Source organism: Opisthocomus hoazin, chromosome 1, assembly GCF_030867145.1.
Source record: "Opisthocomus hoazin isolate bOpiHoa1 chromosome 1, bOpiHoa1.hap1, whole genome shotgun sequence".
Lineage (NCBI taxonomy): Eukaryota > Metazoa > Chordata > Aves > Opisthocomiformes > Opisthocomidae > Opisthocomus > Opisthocomus hoazin.
In genome coordinates this window covers 65,113,776-65,131,229 of record NC_134414.1, presented here as the reverse complement: position 1 = coordinate 65,131,229, position 17,454 = coordinate 65,113,776, and the positions used below count along the sequence as shown (strand labels likewise).

The 17,454-nt window shown below is 38.3% G+C and overlaps 1 protein-coding gene across 1 annotated transcript in view; it reads right to left on the bottom strand.

The window, feature by feature from the left end:
* The window catches only part of ITGBL1 (integrin subunit beta like 1), a 163,738-nt gene that overhangs the window by 61,026 nt on the left and 85,258 nt on the right, over positions 1–17,454 (bottom strand). The window contains exon 7 of the mRNA XM_075424326.1: positions 16,209–16,355. Coding sequence (XP_075280441.1) covers positions 16,209–16,355 — 147 coding nt within the window. The remainder of the gene's footprint in view (positions 1–16,208; positions 16,356–17,454) is intronic.

Genomic DNA, 17,454 nt, shown 5'->3' with positions numbered 1-17,454 from the left:
AGTTGTCTACTGCAAGTATTTTGAGCACTGGACAAATGAAGATGGCAAGGAAACAGCAGAGCATTTGAACCCCTGGGCCTATTACTTAGAAAAATTGCGGCAATTCCTGTAAAAGAAATGCATTAACGGTATTCAGGAAACCAAAATGACATAATGTATAACAGCAATTTCTAGTTACTCTTTGTGAAACGCTGTCTCAGAAAGAGACCCACAACTTCTGGGACAAAGATTTTGACTTGGAAGAAGAATTTGTTAGGAATTATGCAGTATGAAGACTGGCTTTCAGCCTGACTTTTCTTGACGTCAAACTGTCATTGAACTTTGTGTCAGTTTTCTCCAAACACAAATTGCAGAAAACCACTTTACCTTAAAGTTATTTCCCAATGTTTCATATCAATATTTAGCCTTACATCTAAAAACGTATTCATGTTCTTAGTTGCTAACTATACATCCCACTTTCCACTGATAACTGCAAAAACTCTCAGTGAGAGATCAGAAGCCTAGATACTTCTCCCCAGTCTCACTTCTCCCCAAGTTCCTTGCTTCCAGTTAGAATATCTAGTCCAGTTTGTACTCTGTTCTCATAGCACACAAATCGCTCTAGAAGCACTTAAAAGTAGGGAAACTATTCCACACCTCTCTCTCTCTCTCGTGGAGCTTATTCTGACATTTCAATTTCCTATGCAGAGCAAGGTTGCAACTATTTATACAACCACAGGGAACAAAAGACTTTAAAAGCACTGTCCAAATAAAAAATGTTGCCGAGTTTTATCAACAAGTGTTTGATAGACCTTTAAAACACTAAAGAAGTAATTTTCTAAAGAACACCTTTTTAAAGACATTCTTACTTAACAGCAACTCATAACATTTCCTTTTTAGTTTCCTCAGGAAAAAAAAAAAATCTAATGTTATGTTTTTGCAAGATACTCTGCGTTTTTCCTTATAAATTATACCATTGATCACTGTGCACCTTCACAACAAATAAGCAACCTCAAAATGTAGTACTGTAAAAGTTCATTTTAAACATCAAGATCATGTTGATTTAAATTCAGCATCTGCTAAATGTATTAACTTCTTAAAGTTACTTTGCTATAAAAAGACTGACTTCTGATCCTGATAGGAAAGCCTACATACTTTGAAAATGAGATTCACTGACTTAATAAATTACCTTTATAGTGTTCTGACTCTTACAAATACTTGCATCTCTAGTGTATCTGTCAGTGCTTCATCCAAAGTTGGCAAAAAGCACTTGAGAATTTAACTAAAGCAGAACACAACTACTGGTAGAAACATGCAAGATTATTTTTGCCTATCAATCAGAAAAGCAAAGTTTGCTTAGCTTTTTAACAGCTTTTTCCCTTACAGAATTTAAAGTTTTTAATCTTTGCACCTATATGCTTCACATACATTGTACTGATATACAGTTACTGTGGGAGTGAAATAACTCATTCTGCACCATAAGCATGGCATAGCAAAACCCTTCAAGAGAAATAACAAACTCCTCAAACAAGAAACTATAACGCAGATAAGCAAGTAAGAATTGATTAGGCTAGAACCTGCTCAGGTCTAAAGCCAGTTAAGGAAAAGGGTGGGGTGTCATTTTTAGCACCATAGAACGCTTTGGGTTGGCAGGGACCTTCAGAGGTCATCTAACCCAACCCTCCTGCAGCGAGCAGGAAGATCTTACAACTAGACCAGGTTGCTCAGAGCCCCATCCAACCTGGCCTTGAATGTTCCCAGAGATGGGGCATCTACCACCTCTCTGGGCAACCTGTGCCAGTATTTCACCACCCTCATTGTAAAAAATTTCTTCATTATATCCAGTCTAAATCTACCCCTCCCTTAGTTTAAAGCCATTACTCCTTGTCCTATCACAACAGGCCTTTCTAAAAGACTTTCCCCATCTTTCCTGTAGGCCTCCTTTAAGCACTGGAAGGCTGCTGTAAGGCCTCTCCACAGGCGTCTCTTCTCCAGTCTGAACAGCCCCAACTCTCTCAGCCTTTCCTCACAGAAGAAGTGCTCCAGCCCTCTGATCATTTTTCTGGCCTCCTCTGGACCCGCTCCAACAGGTCCATGTCTTTCCTGTGCTGAGGGCTCCAGAGCTGGGCACAGGACTCCAGGTGGGGTCTCACCAGAGCAGAGCAGAGGGTTAGAATCACCTCCCGTGACCTGCTGGCCATGCTTCTCTTGATCCAGCCCAGGAAATTTTTTGTACCATAAAAATGGCACAATATTTTTGTAACTCTTTTTTTTAATTCAAATTTTCAAAACACTTGAAATTCTTTGTCCCACGGAAAGCTGAACTTCTAAAATTTTGCCATGAAGTCCAGGCTTCCTTTCCAAAAAGCAAATTCTGGAAAATAACATGTCATGGTATTCACCAACAACCTGAACACTTTCATTTCTGAAGTTTTCAGATTAAAAATTGCTTCCATTTGAATTTTCAGAGTCTTTAAGGTATTTTAAAGTAAAAATATTCATAAAAGAAGCACAAAATAAAAAAGAAATCAAACCACTCAGTCAGCCTAGAAAGCTATTAATCTTCTGTCACACTACACAAAATCAGTTTTGGGACAACACTGATTCATTTATTTTGCTCAAGCTGCTGTCTTGGAGCAGGCACAGAGCAGGTAACAGCTTCAGAGCAGGCAATGGGTGTGCTAGAAACTCTTTTCTTTCTCTCATCTGTTCCTGTGGGCTACATAGATACCACACCAACCACAGTGCAGAAAGAAGGTCAATCTTCATTACTTTAACAACAGTACAGTATTTGATAGATGTCTCTTTACTAGTCAATTAAATGGGGTTGGGACTGTTCCCTGGCACTGAGGCCAGCTGGCATGGAAGAACTGGCATCCATACTACCAAGCTGTCTTTCATGAAGGCGGCCTCATTCAGACTGCCTACTGGGACCAGTCACTAACCCACGCTAATTCCTGAACTACGAGCAGGAAATGTTTGGAAAGTATACTAGCTGGCACAGAGCAAAAGTGGGCCAGTGACTGTTCTAATAATCTGACATTACAGGCAAGCAAGCTGCAGTGCCTGGGGATGATCCATACCACTATTTAATTTACTAGTCTAGATGTCACTGTTAAGGCAGCTCAAAACACTCCATAAATGACAACAAGATATTCAGGAAAAGGACTCGTATCTGCATATCAACAGGAGAGGCTCTTCGCTCCAGCCCACACAGACTTCATTTTATTTATATTGTAGTAAAACACTACGGTTGGGGTGAATAATTTCATAAACTGGTGTGATTCACAGAACCCAAATGCAGGCATTTAAAGGCTGGCCTGATAGTCATTCTCTTTAAGGATGGTAGGGAAAAGTATGAATGATGACAATTCATCTTATAATAACACAGAAATATAGAAGAAATGGGCAAATCGCCTCCTATTCAGAGGTACTATCATTCCACTGAAAGCAAAGGTTGAAGTATCTCACATTTTCATGTCTAGACAAATTTGAGATGAATCTCACCCAGAATATTCTACTGTGTTTACAATAGCTAGCATGTATTTAACATGATGACTTGACCTTGTTTTTCCCCCCCATAGCCAGCTGTACAGGTAAACAAAAATGCTCTGTTGTGCATACACCAATCAGTTCTACATTTCCATATGCAAGTTAACTCATGTAGCAATGCTTCAATATACATATATTTATTATGGGGATGAGTAAAAATTTTGAATACAGGCCTTCATCTCACTTGTTGCTGCAATGTACAACTTCGTGACTTTATATCAGGTATTTTTCCTAGTCAACAAGCTATGAAATCTAATCAGCTCTCAAAACATGTACACGTACCTCAGTTGCTTCTTTTTTCCCCAGCAGAAATTCTTTTGGAATGTCTCCTGTTACTGTGATCAAACTACAAATACTTGATACATCAAAGTTATGAAAGAGAAGGTACTTAGAGGTACTTTTGTTTTTAATAGCTGCTATGCTTCCGCAAACATAAAATGAACCTGCTTCTACCTCTGGTGTTGTATGCATTGCATAAACATTCCTTCGTACTGTCACACTTGCACATTTCAATGAATAACTTTTTTGGCACTGTAAATCATTCCCATATCTCTGCAAGTACTCAAGACATTGGTAAATCCTGTCTTCATGTCAGACATCATTTTTGAAGTGAAGGAAAATAGGATGACAACTTGGAGCAGCAAAAATGTAATCTACTTTTTCAATAATTATTCATTTGAATTTAATTTATTCAATTTTAACCCTAATTAGAATACCTTATGATCTATCTCCTTACAAATTATTTTGGTATATCAAAACATCACATATTATTTTGGTATATCTAAACATCAGGTATATTTAATGTTTGTTAGGCTTCCTTCAGCAGAAACTAGAGGAATTTTACCGCAAACCTCCAGCTGTCAGGATTTACTGCTTAAGCGTATGCAGTTTCTCCATCTAGCATTGGCAACGATATATTCCCTTTCTAGATTCTACAAGCACATACCATCCATCAAAGGTGTTGATGTGTTGCGGGTCTATATGCAGCTCACTATCCAATCAAATGAAAGAGACAGACTAGACAAAATCTTCAGAGGAAGTCTAGCACAAATGAGCGTCAGTCCATTCTTTGATTAGGTAACGGCAATTATGATAATCACAGCAATCCACAGCAATCCATTAGGAAATGTTCCAAAATTGCCAGCCTGCTGCAAAGTGTAGCACTTTGCAAGTATCCACTTATGCAAAGCTTTGCCTGAACTTTTTGAATACTAACCATGTTCTTTCAGTTGTAAACAGCGCAAGTTGGCCCGATAACTTAAGATTGTAATCTATTATATCTTACTAATACATGGTGAACTCTTCTAAGATAGATGCATCACCTACAGATATACATCGGACTGGAATGTAAAGAGAACAGGCACTACTGAAAGTTTAACCCAAATTCACACACAACACTATGGCAAAACTATTATTTCTCACATACCATTTCTGGATAACAATTTCAATGATGAGATTTTTATGTTATATAGACATAAGATAAATACATTACGTGTTTTTTTTCAGTTTGTCTTCTATATTATGTTCCCTGCTTTGCTAAACAAGAAGCCAAGCTCAAACAATTTGAATAAACAGGGGTGCCTGAAAAAAGGCCAATTACTTCAAAAGACACACTAACAATCACTGGATATTGACATTTAGAAAACAGCAAGAGAGACTCCCACCAATTGAAAATGGGAAGATACAGGCTAAGAACAATTAAACAAGACTGGGATGCACAAGAGACTATGTACAGAAAACAAGTAGCTGTCAGAGAGAAGGCAGTCCTGTCCTTCAAGTTCTTTCACAGATGTCTTTCACAGATGAATGAAGTTGTCTTCATCTGCTGGAAGAAGAATTAAAATCAAGGGAACGAGAACAAGGAAGACCACACCACATGAAAAAGGAATTTGCCATGTGTGGAGAGACAATAGCATTTCAGAAGCACCAACTGAGAGAATAAGAGGGATTTTTCATGTGATTAATGCTTACAGCCATCAGAAAAACACATCTCCCCCGAGCTGTGAAATTACGAAGTCCTTTTTTTACAGATTTGTGCCTTTTGTACCCTACCCGTTGTTATCCACCAGATTAACCCTCCCTAAACCCATGCCTCCAAATACACTCCAATAGGCATATGGCTCATCGGAAACAGAACCACGTAAGCTGGCTGGCTGGTGGGCTTCTGCAGATTGGCCCACAAAATACAAATACAAAAAATGTATTCCTGCATTTTATCTCCCTTTTCACCAGTGGAGGCACAACGAAGAATCTCATCTCTTAACAGCTGCCAATAAAGCATTTGCAAACTGGTTTCTTTTTTTCTGGAGATCTCAGAAAGAAAATCTAAATCTGAGCTGAATGACAAAATGCAAGGAAACACACTCCTTTACTTTTCTGACCAGTAAGCAGAAAGAATGCAAAGCCAAACTATAACACATGTAACAGGTTTCAAAATTCTGAAAAGAAATGGCTGGCACTAATCTGTGCATGGATCACCTATTTTGCTGTTATTTCCTGATAGGTGAAGCTACATGCTGTGATTTAATAGCCATTAATATGATGGAGAGGACTGACATATGACAAAGCCAACTGGTTGCTTTTCAAATTTTGCAGCTGTATGTGATCTATGGTCTCACTAGGTGTTCCAGCTATTCTGTGGAATTGTTTCTACTCTCTGAAGTATATAAGTTTTAGAAATAGCAAAGACACGTACTCAGAAAGAATACATTCCACCAAATGGACAGTTATACAGTTGTATCCAAACCTTTTCAAAAATTCCACACAAAATCAAAGCTGATTGACTACAAGACATCTCATACACAGCTAATGATAGACACAAAATCATGTATGCTGGAAGGGCCTCCACAGGTCAACTAGCCCAAAGTCCTGTCCAGAACAGTCCTATTACAGCAGGTTGCTCAGGGCTGCGACCCACAGAGTTTTGAAAATATTCTAGCATGGATATATCTAATTTTTCATCTACCAGTATCCCCAAATCGTTCTCCACAGGGCTGCTCTCAATCCATTCATCCCCCATGTCTGTATTGATACTGGGGAGATCCCCAATCTGGGTGCAGGACCTTGCACTCAGTTTTGTTGAAATTTATGAGGTTCACATGGGCCTACTCCTCAACCCTCTCAAGGTCCCTCTGGATGGCATCTCTTCCCTCAAATGTATCAACTGCACCACTCAGCTTGGTGTCATCTGCAAACTCACCGAGGGTGCATTCAATCCCAATGTATACATTGCTGATGAAGATATTAAATAGTATTCGTCCCAGTACGGACCCTTGAGGGACACCACTCATTACTGTTTCAGCCCGGACACTTAGCCATTGACTATAACTCTTTGGACATGGCCAACCAGCCAAATCCTCTTCCTTCTAACAGTCCATCCATCAAACTCATCTCTCTCCAATTTAGTGGCAAGAATGTTGGGGGGGACCATATCAAATTAGATGACATCTGTAGCTCTTCCTTTGTCCACTGATGCAGTCACTCCATCTTCCCTCCATGGTGAAGCCATGTTTGGCTGTCTCTTTAACCTCCCAGTCTTCCATGTGCTTCAACATATCTTCCAAGAGGATCTGTGCCATGCTCTTACCATACACGGAGGTGAGGCAGATTGGTCAGTAGTTCCCAGAGCCCTCCTTTTTACCCTTTCTGAAAATGGATATGATCCTTCCCTTTCTCTAGTCACTGGGAACTTCACCTGACTGCAATGACTTTTCAAATATGATTGAGAGTGGCTTGGCAACTACATCTAAAGTTTCCTCAGGACCCTGGGATGCAACTCATCAGGTCCCATGGACTTATGTATGTTCAGATTCCTCAGGTGATCACGAACTGATCTTTTCCTACAATGGGCAGGATTTAAGTCCCTCAGACCCTGCCTTGAGGTTCAGAGGCTTGAGAGAGGTGGGAAGAATCTGCTAGATTACTTGCATTGAGCTATCCCAGTCTTCTAGCAGATATCAAGGTGACCGAAATTGCCTGTGATTAGCAAGGCCTCCAATCCTGTATCTTCCTTCAGTTGTTTAAAGAAGGCTTCATTTACATCCTTTCTGGATCAGGTGCTCTGTAGCAGACATCTACCACACTCATAATAAATAATTATATATGAATAAATCATATATGAATAATTACATAAATATATCATATATAAATAACTGTGCCTGCTTCTTGCATATCCATTTAAACATCAGTATTTGTTTTGTCCTACACTGCCTTTCTCACTGGTGAGAATAAAATAAAAGATATTTGAATTGAAAAATGCTATACTGAAAAAGAGCATGTGAAGTTGTTCTCATTGCAACTTGGCATCCATGGTTGTTACTCTGCCAGCCATAGATGCCATGGTTTAAATATTCCTTTGTTATACTGAGCTTTTATCCCACAGCCCTAATTCCAAAGTATCATCCTAAAACAGATACGTTACTTTTCCTCTGTTTTTTACCTCTTCTCAGACTTCTCACTGTGAAAACAAGCGGGAAACTTCAGAACGTGAGCAAATTCTATTACAGAGCTTTTTGTGAACTACTTGACTCTTGCAATATCCCCTGCATCTCAGAAACAGATCAGACGAAAACAGAACAGATTAAAAAAGCTCTTAATGCAGAAACAAAGTACATTCTGAATTGTTTATTTATTACTGAGTTATAAGGACTGCAAGAATGGGTTCACTGCAGAAATGAAATGTTCTCTTGATTTACAGAGTTTCCTTGATTCCTCTACCCCTACTTGCTGTCTCCCCAAAAGGCAACAGCAAAAGGCAAAAAAAATAGCCAGGAGTGCTGTAGGTGGATCACTGACAAATAACAAGCTTTCGCTACAGAGAAATACTGAAGTATTGAGCTCCTAAACACCTTCTGATAAAAAAGATAAATGCATTTTAAAAATCAGAATTCGAAAAAGGTGAAGTATTCTTAGCAGTTCCAAATTTGCTTTCCTAAGAAAAGACAGTTTCCAGAGGATCCTGCTTCAACAGAGAGAGATAGGCTCGTACAGAGCCTGAATCAGAGGAGCAGTTTAAAATCAGTGATCTAAACTATTGATAGACAAATCTAGGAGGAGTGTGATGCAACTATTTATCTGTATTTTTTTCTCTTAGACTTCAACCGACTACAACTGAGTTCAGCATGCCAGTCCAGCATATAAGGGTATACTAAATTGTATAACAAACGCTGTTATGCCAGCTCCTTTGACATTAAAGTACTAGTATAGTAAGGAGTGCCTCTCTGCTTGAAGCACACAGATGTATAACAGCGCTCAGTTTCAGAGCTGATGAGGCGAAAGCTAGAGACGTGATGCATGACTTGCGTTTATGTTCTGTTCTTGTTACACCAGCTAATAACGTTACTTGCTGCCAGGCTGTCTACTATAGCGCTTTAATTAAGACCTCCTTCAGAATGTTGGGGTCATGCAAAATGAATGAAAACAGCAGGCCAAATTCAGTGATGATGTACATTAGAGTAATCTACACTTCAATTAAACAGTGCCATTTGCATAATAAGAGGCTGCAATAAAGAGCTGGTGGCAGGGATAGTAACCTAGATTTTACCTTAGGATTGTTTACACTTTTCTGCTCTAACCCCATCCTGTCACATATGAAGTATAGTGAATTATTCAAATGGCAACTTCTACTACCAGCTTCCTTTACTAAGTCAACAAGCAATAGGCTTTAGAAACAATGTTTTTCTATAGGTACCTAATAGAAATAGGAAATTTTTTTGGTTGATTTATTTTGGCAATATCATACGAGAGGCGGACCCCAAAATCCTTAATTAACAACTGCACTTAGAACAAAAGAACAACTGTGAGAGCATAAAACTATGGTGAATAAGGCTCCAGTGGTAATAGCACAGAACTAGTTCTCATGGTCTGGCACATTCCACCACCACCTGCTGGCCTTTGAAGGCTTCCTACCTATCCGTAGAGACCTACCTGTTGAAGAGATTATCAGATTGGCACTAGTATTTTACAGTTTGTATAGATTTAAAAACCTTGAAGATACACCAGGTGATGTCATCCAAAGGTTTATATGAAGCTATAGTAGTTGATGACCGAACACCAGAAATTACTTACAGGCTGAACATTTTATGTCATATTTATGATCAGTCATGTAAGATTTCACGGAGGTCAGAAGAGTATTGTATAGTTACACCTGCTTTTAGGCACCTATTTAGCACATATCTTTTTATCTAGTGCCCATCCACTCTGGTCAGTACACAAATATGACTTATTCCATGTGTGTTTCTCTTTCCTTTTGCATATCACGGTGTGTTGTATCAATAAGAATTTACAACATTTCTTGTACCAGCCAAGGCTTTGATGAGCTATGCTTCAGAGCAGCATGAAGTGTATCTCATACAACAGTACAACCAAGATATCCCAAAAAGGATTAGGACTTTACAGCAGCCAGTGGTCAATGGCACTGTTCTTCGGAGTCATCATTGACCCTTACCACTAAGCTTTGTTTCCAGGCTCCAGGAGATGGTATCCTGCAGACTAGCAATAGGCATTACAGAGTTCAGCACTGAACACAAGGGATTGACTTACTCTCTCAGTTCACCACAAAGAATCTTCAATAATGCATTGAGCATTGTTGCTCCTCCACTAAGTCAGTCAACATCTGACTATTTTAAATAGAGAAGAAACAGCAAAGTTACTGTAAAGTAACTATGTCAGTAAACTTTCAAAATGATATACAACTTTTGAACTCTTGATACTGATATTTTGAAAACAGGATTTAGGACACGTTGCAAAAACAACAAAAATCTTTCTCAGTACAGAATCAAAAAACCCTGCATATTTCAGACAGCCAATGTTAAAGCACAAATGTAAGGGGAAATTTCACAAATAAAGAAATAGGTTTTTTGTCTTCATATGATGAATAAATAAAAGTAATCATAGAAAAGAGATTAAAATTGTAAAATACACTACCAATAAGAAGATTTTTCATTTATCTGTCTTTGGCTTACTACCATGGGATGGCTGCCTTCGCTAAGGGTAAGTGATGAGAACAAGATTTTTTTTTAAAAATCTCTCATCTATTATTTGCTAAACCTACTCTTTTTATTTTCAGTTCTCTTCCTGAAGGCTTTTTTATTACAACTATTTTGAAATCTGCTTTTTTCCCTGAGGAGAAACTCGAGTGAGTGTTGTGCATTTTAAAGAGAAAAGTGGCTTGTCTTGTCCCTTAATCCTGATAATAATATGCTGTTTCTATTTCCTTCCATAAGGATTTTTTGGTGTGCCTTTTCCTTTATCTCTGACACTGGCTTTGTTGTACAGTGTGTTCTTGAAAGGGACAGACATTCACTGTGAAAGTATTACATCTATAGTGAAAAGTCATGCAGCTAGTAAAAGAAAACACTCTCAGGAATAAAAGTGTAGAAGGAATTATTCGCTTTATATGAATGAAATTGCCTAGAATCATATAATCATAGGTTGGAAAAGACCTCTAAGATCAGAAGCTCCCCTCATCCTCAACATGCTTTTGTAGGGAAAGTAATTTTTTGAAAGTACCTAGTGATAGTATGTTTGAATTCCCCAAATTTTAATCTGATCCTTCTGTCCCAACATATATAACAGGAACTACTAAATGTAAAGACAGTCAGATTGATGTAACTCAGAGGATTTACATTTTGTCTGCCTTTATAACATCGTTTCAGAATGTAGACATTCTCACTTACTACTCAGCATGTCAATATAAAGACTTCTCTCTCCTTCACCTACAGAAGCAGCTAAGAAATACAAGACCATGGTGAAGCAAATTATTGGCAGCATCTCTGCTCTCCCCAAATGCTGACCAGCACCCATGAAAGTGGCTCTTATTCCTGTGAGTGACTGGGGAAAATCATGAAGCGAATTACAGTCTGGAATAAAAGTTCACTGATTCTTCTGCTCTCAGGAGAGTGAGATGCAGATTGAGAAATTGTAATCTATAACATTTTACAGATAGTGATTATATAAATAGGTTGTGTTCTTCAAAAGTTCATTTGAATCCTCTAAAATTTTTAATACAACTTTTATGTATCCTTGATATATTAAACACTTTACTTGAAAAAAGCTTTCCTTCACTGTTTTTTCCTGTATCTTTTTTACTCTTGCTGAGGTTACATTACTTATAGTTAAGGGAACCTGGGATTCTCAAAATCTGGGTGGTACGTGACAATTCTCTTCCTTTGCATTGCTGATGTTTTCTCTATTTCTGCCTATGGAGGAACATAATTTGCCCTAAAGGTAACTAATAAAAATTTGGGTACATTTATATAAAAACCCTGTACTTTATTTAAAATGTAATGTTACAAGCATATTGGGTCACTGAATCGTAAAAACAGAGTAAGATTAGGCTAATATTCTCTCTTCTTTTCCATTCATCATTACCTGTAAAAACAAAGTATAAGGTATAAAATAAGCACCTTACAAAAACAAAGTTCAAAGATGGAAGCTTTTGGTCCCTCAGACCCATTGAAAAATTTTGAAGCGTATCATTTCACCATGATTTTTGTGCTAATATTATAAAATTTTGTGAAGTGAAATGAAGGATAATTTTTTTTTTAATATAAGCCTCCACCATCCCAAATCTCTGACACAAAAAATATATAAATGCCAAACCCTTTTTTTTATGAGAAATTTAGAGGATTTGGTGGTTTAGTTTGGGTTTTTTTCTTCTTTTTTTTTTTCTTGGTTCACCTTCTGTAATTATTATTTGAGATTTTAAAGACAGAAGCTGAATTATTGGGAGGTTTATAGTCTTCCGTGCCACAAAGTTTTGCCAAATGCGCAAAAAACTAAAATGGCCAGCCAAAGCTTTGAAGGACTATTTCTTCAGTGCTTCCTGAGGCAGCATGGATTTTTTTTCACTAGTGTGTAAGTGATGGATTATCATATTTTGAAATCATACTTCACGTTTTGTACTGGGTTTGCATGGCAAGTTTTTGGTATTGGGGGAGTTATAGGATTGGCTTCTGTGAGAGGCTGCTAGAAGCTTCCCCGGTGTCTGGTAGAGCCAATGCCAGGCGTCTCCAAGGCAGACCCGCCACTGCCCAAGGCCTAGCCCATCAGCAATGGTGGCAGTACCTCTGTGATAACGTATTTAAGAAGGAAAAACCCCTGCATAACAGCATTTTGCAGCAGGAGAGAGGGGTGAGAATATGTGAGAGAAACAACTGTGCAGACACCAAGGTCAGTGAAGGAGGTGCTCCAGGTGCTGGAGCAGAGATTCCTCTGCAGCCCCTGGACAAGACCATGGCGAGTCAGGCTGTCACCCTGCAGCCCATGGAGGTCCACGTGGAGCAGACATCCACCTGTAGCCTGTGGAGAGAGGACCCCACGCCAGAGCAGGTGGATGCCCAAATGAGACTATGGCCCTGTGGAGAGTCTGCGCTGGAGCAGGTTTATTGGCAGGACTTGTCAACCAGTGAGGGACCCGTGATGGAGCAGTCTGTTCCTGAAGAGGAAGGACCCACCCTGGAGCAGTTTGTGGAGAACTGCCTCCCGTGGAGAGACCCCATGCTGGAGCAGGGGAAAAGTGTGAGGAGGAAGGAGGAGCAGAGACAAAGTGTGATGAACTGACCACAATCCCCATTCCCTGTACCCCTGCACCGCTCCGGGGGAGGAGGTGGAGAAAATTGGGAATGAAATTGAGCCTGGAAAGAAGGGAGGGGAGGGGGAACTAATTTCCCCAAATTGAGTCTTTTTTTGCCTGTGGAGGTAATTGGTGAGTGATCTTTTCCTGTCCTTATCTCGATCCGTTTTTTTTCTTCCCTATCCAGTTGAGGAAGGGCAGTGATAGAGTGTCTTTTGTGGGCACCTGGCACCCAGCCAGGCTAAACCACAACACATTTCAATCAGAAAATACTATTTAGGAAATCTAATTTTTGTTAATCTTGCAAACAGAGTGTCACAACTGAAGTTTCAAACTCCTCTACCTGAAAATCTAAGCATATGTCAGCATTTAGACAGACTATAGAATGAGACTATGAATTGTAATAGTTCTATCTTTTTCACTCTACATATTTTGGCTATCTATATGACATTAAAATCCTGAAAATCCTTTGTCCTTCAATGTCTTTATCCAAGGCCATGAAAGTGATTGCAAAAGAGTATGTTAGCTGTCATAATTTTTGCTGACTAACCTTGAAACAAAAGGTACAGATGAATAGCAAATATTCTTCAAGGAAACACAATACATGGGTAGGTCATAAAGTCATGCACCTGCATCTCTGTGCTCTCCTATTCCATACATTAACTGCCTTACTAAAAGACCCCATTAAATAATGACGTTAAGCACTCAACTTCTCCAGCAGTGCAGTGGACTACTGACCTGTATAAGGAATTACTGTCCTTGTACCATAGAAAAATATTACAAGGAGGTTACCAAAACAATGATGTTCAAATGGAAAAGGTAACACTTCAGTTTCCTTTGGAACTTTCCCTTCCTTGTCACACAATCATCCCTATAGACTTCAGAAAAAATGGGGATGGTGTTACAAGTCCACGGCCTTTCCCAACCCAGAAGACTTGCAAGAGGTTGATTTTTACTGGAAAACTTTGTTCTGTTTCATTTGTTTGTGTAATACTTCTGCCCATTACAAGATATAATGAGAAGTAGGATTTTCAAATGGGACCAAAGAACTTAACTGTGCAAGTTCAATGACAATGTTTCAAGGAACTAAACACATACATCACTTCAGCTGTACAGAAGCTTTCTCACATTTTTTATTATATCCAAAATATTATGGAAGAAAGGGAAATCCAGGGACTCAGGGCTAAAAAAACCCAGTAAATTACAGATGATTAGACTAAAATCCCTTTTCTCTTTTTCCCTCTCACTTTCCTAAACAAAATTTTTCATAGAACTAAAACAAGACACCATATTCCATTTTAAAATTACTGTTTTCATGGGAATTTTTTTCAGGGATGGAATGCAGAATCTCTGCTTCTTCATAGCAGCTGTCTATCATACTGTCTCCTAGATCCACTTGTGTGCCATTTGCACTCCTCATAAAACTTGGTGATCTCTTCTTGTTTGGAAGTCAAAGGAAGGGCAATGAAAGCCGCTATGAATTAAGCCTTTAGTTCCAATAGATACTGCTTGTACTTCATTTGAAAATTTTGACAAACAGGTCCTTCAGTCAAATGAGTTCACTTGAAAGCGACCTATTTCACTGCTAGTGTCTCAAGAGAAGAACACTGCCAGCATTAATACTGAGGTGTTTCTTTCAGAAAGTCAAGAGGATAGAATTATTGCCATTAGTATTGAAATCTTTAAACTCACTCTTCTCACTATACTTACTGAAACTTATCAAAATCTATTCAAATTCATTTGAATTTCTATTCGAATTAATTCTCTTTTTATGACTGTCAGTCCTTTCTCTGTCATTTGACTCTCATAGTGCACAATGCAATTAAATCATAGAACTGACTCCAAATGGTAAACATACACAACTCCTATTGAAGTAGATGAGAGAGAAGACATTCAGCACCCAATAAGAACAGGAAAAGAGTGAGTCAATATTAAAAAAATGATAACAAAATACATTAAGTGTCAACATTCCTTTCTTTTAGTTATAATTCTTATAATCATGAACAATAAAATTCAGTTAATTCTCTACAGATGCCCATTTTCCACCTAACATGTAGCCAATAATTCCTTTGAGAATTTTTAGCAAGAAAAGAGAGATGCAATTCACTGGAACACTGTAGCTTAATTAAGAAAAAAGCAAGCAACATTCTGTTAGTACGTAGTTCTTTTAAGATATAGCTAATGCTGCATTTAATAAGTTATGAGCACATTTACGGGGGGAGAAAAATACAATTATCCCAGTGCTAACTTGGGTGGACAGCCTGCAATTTTTGACTGTTAGGTAGTATTTGTGAAAGAAGAAATTGCAAATGAAATGACATTTAGGGTCAAATGCAGTAATTCATGAGTAGCTTTAGACCTTTCCCAGAAAATTCTTAAGTGGGCAGAATTCATAACAACTTCAATTACTAGTTCTAGCAAAAATCTGTCTCGTATTTACTTTTCTCTCTTCTCTCTGCAGAAAACCACATTTCACACAGTGATAGATGAAAATTTCAGGTCCTTTTCCTTTTGCTTGCAATGTGTATTTCAGTTGTATGTACGACAGTATATTTTCTTAGTCAAAGCTTTTGAAAAGGCCACAGTGTCACAAACAAATGCTTTCAAACGAAAAGCCAGTGGCTAACTAGCAAACTACACTCAAGAACAACTGCGTTTTAGAGGTCAGTCCTGCACTCAGTAGGACAGGTTCTTAGGCAGCGTGAATCTGAACAGCTCTTATCACAACGGTGCCACAACATTTTACACAGGCTGAAAATATCATGCTGGATTTCTCAAAGAATGCATAGAATAGGTTCATATTTTTAATGTGTCTATAGTAAAGACTTAACTACAGCCATCTTCACAGCATCCTTGAAAACCTCCAAAACAAATGCTGAGGTATGTAAAATAAAATACAAAGCAGTAGATGACAGGAAAATCAGATGACCTTTGTATTCTTCTCCTCCCTTCTCATAACTCAGAAGTTATGCAGGTGTCATCCATGCACAGTAAGCCAAGAAAGTTCACATTTTTCAGTACCAGTAATGCTGGATATCTGGAAAAATTCTTTTAATTGAAGTACATTTTAAGTGCATGAAAATTCTTCCAGAAATGTGCTTACCTCTTCCAGAGCAAGGTAAATTAGAATTTCCTCGGCATTTCTTAGCACTTTCCTCTACTGACAAGGGACAAGAACGTGGATGTTCACACTTCTTCCCAGTCCATCCTTCTTTACAGTCACACCTTCCGCAATTACACTGTCCATGACCTTTGCAATGAATACAATTAAAGATAGTACTACTGATAAGTATTAAAACCTCATGATTAGATGAACTTTATCAAAATTGTGGTTTCATTAAATAATCAGACTGGAAAAAAATACAATCAATTCATTGCATCTGCTTTTTTTCTGAAAATAGCACTGGTCTATCATTCCTTTTTGAGCCATAATTCCTTTTTTTTTTTTTCTTAAGGGATGTTTTGGCACTTGGCATACCTCATGTGAGAGGGTAGAATAGAGGTTACAAACATATATTTCACCACTGTCTGGAAAAGTGGGGCTGTCATAAGGAAATACTTCATTTACCTTTATGTTCTCTTTCTGCCACAGTTGCAGCATATTCTTTAAGCAATATATCAATACCATCTTTTATCTACTTGCAATCAATGTGATCCACTAGAGACACGCAATGTCACACCAATTCCAAGTCTCAAACCACTGCCTTCTACTAAATAGTGATGTGCAACTAATAAAATACTGGACATAAGAAATTCTCATTTCAATAGGGCAGTTGGATGTGGTTTTAGTATCTCATTAGCTAACTTAACTCTTCCTGATGATGTCTGAACATAGTAACATAAACGTAACTTTCACTGTGCAAGTTGAGGTGAGGAAGGACAACTGAACTCCATAAAAGATTTTCTGGAAAGTTGCTATTAAAAAAATGTGACATCCAAGAAGCCAAGAGTGAATCCCTCCTGAGAACTTAACCTAGAAAGCCATACAAACAACCTATTTCCTCTGTATGAATGTTAACATATCCAGACCCAGAAAAACCAAGCTAATTGCCCAGCTGTCTTCACCATGAGCCTATTGCTCTTAGAAGAAAGCAGTGGGAATCTGACAGTACAAAATGTTCCTTGCACTGGATGAGGAAAGTCTGAGCATCAGCAAAAACATTCCTTGCCACAAAATCAAATATTTATTTTTATGGGCTCTGACAGCAGGTTAGATTTTCTATCAAAATTTTCACATCATCATCATTCAGTGGACACAGGACCCCAAAGCATTGCTTCTATGTCCATTTGTCTATCCAGGTTCTTCTTGAAAACCATAGCAACACAGAATTTATATCTCTTTCTAATCA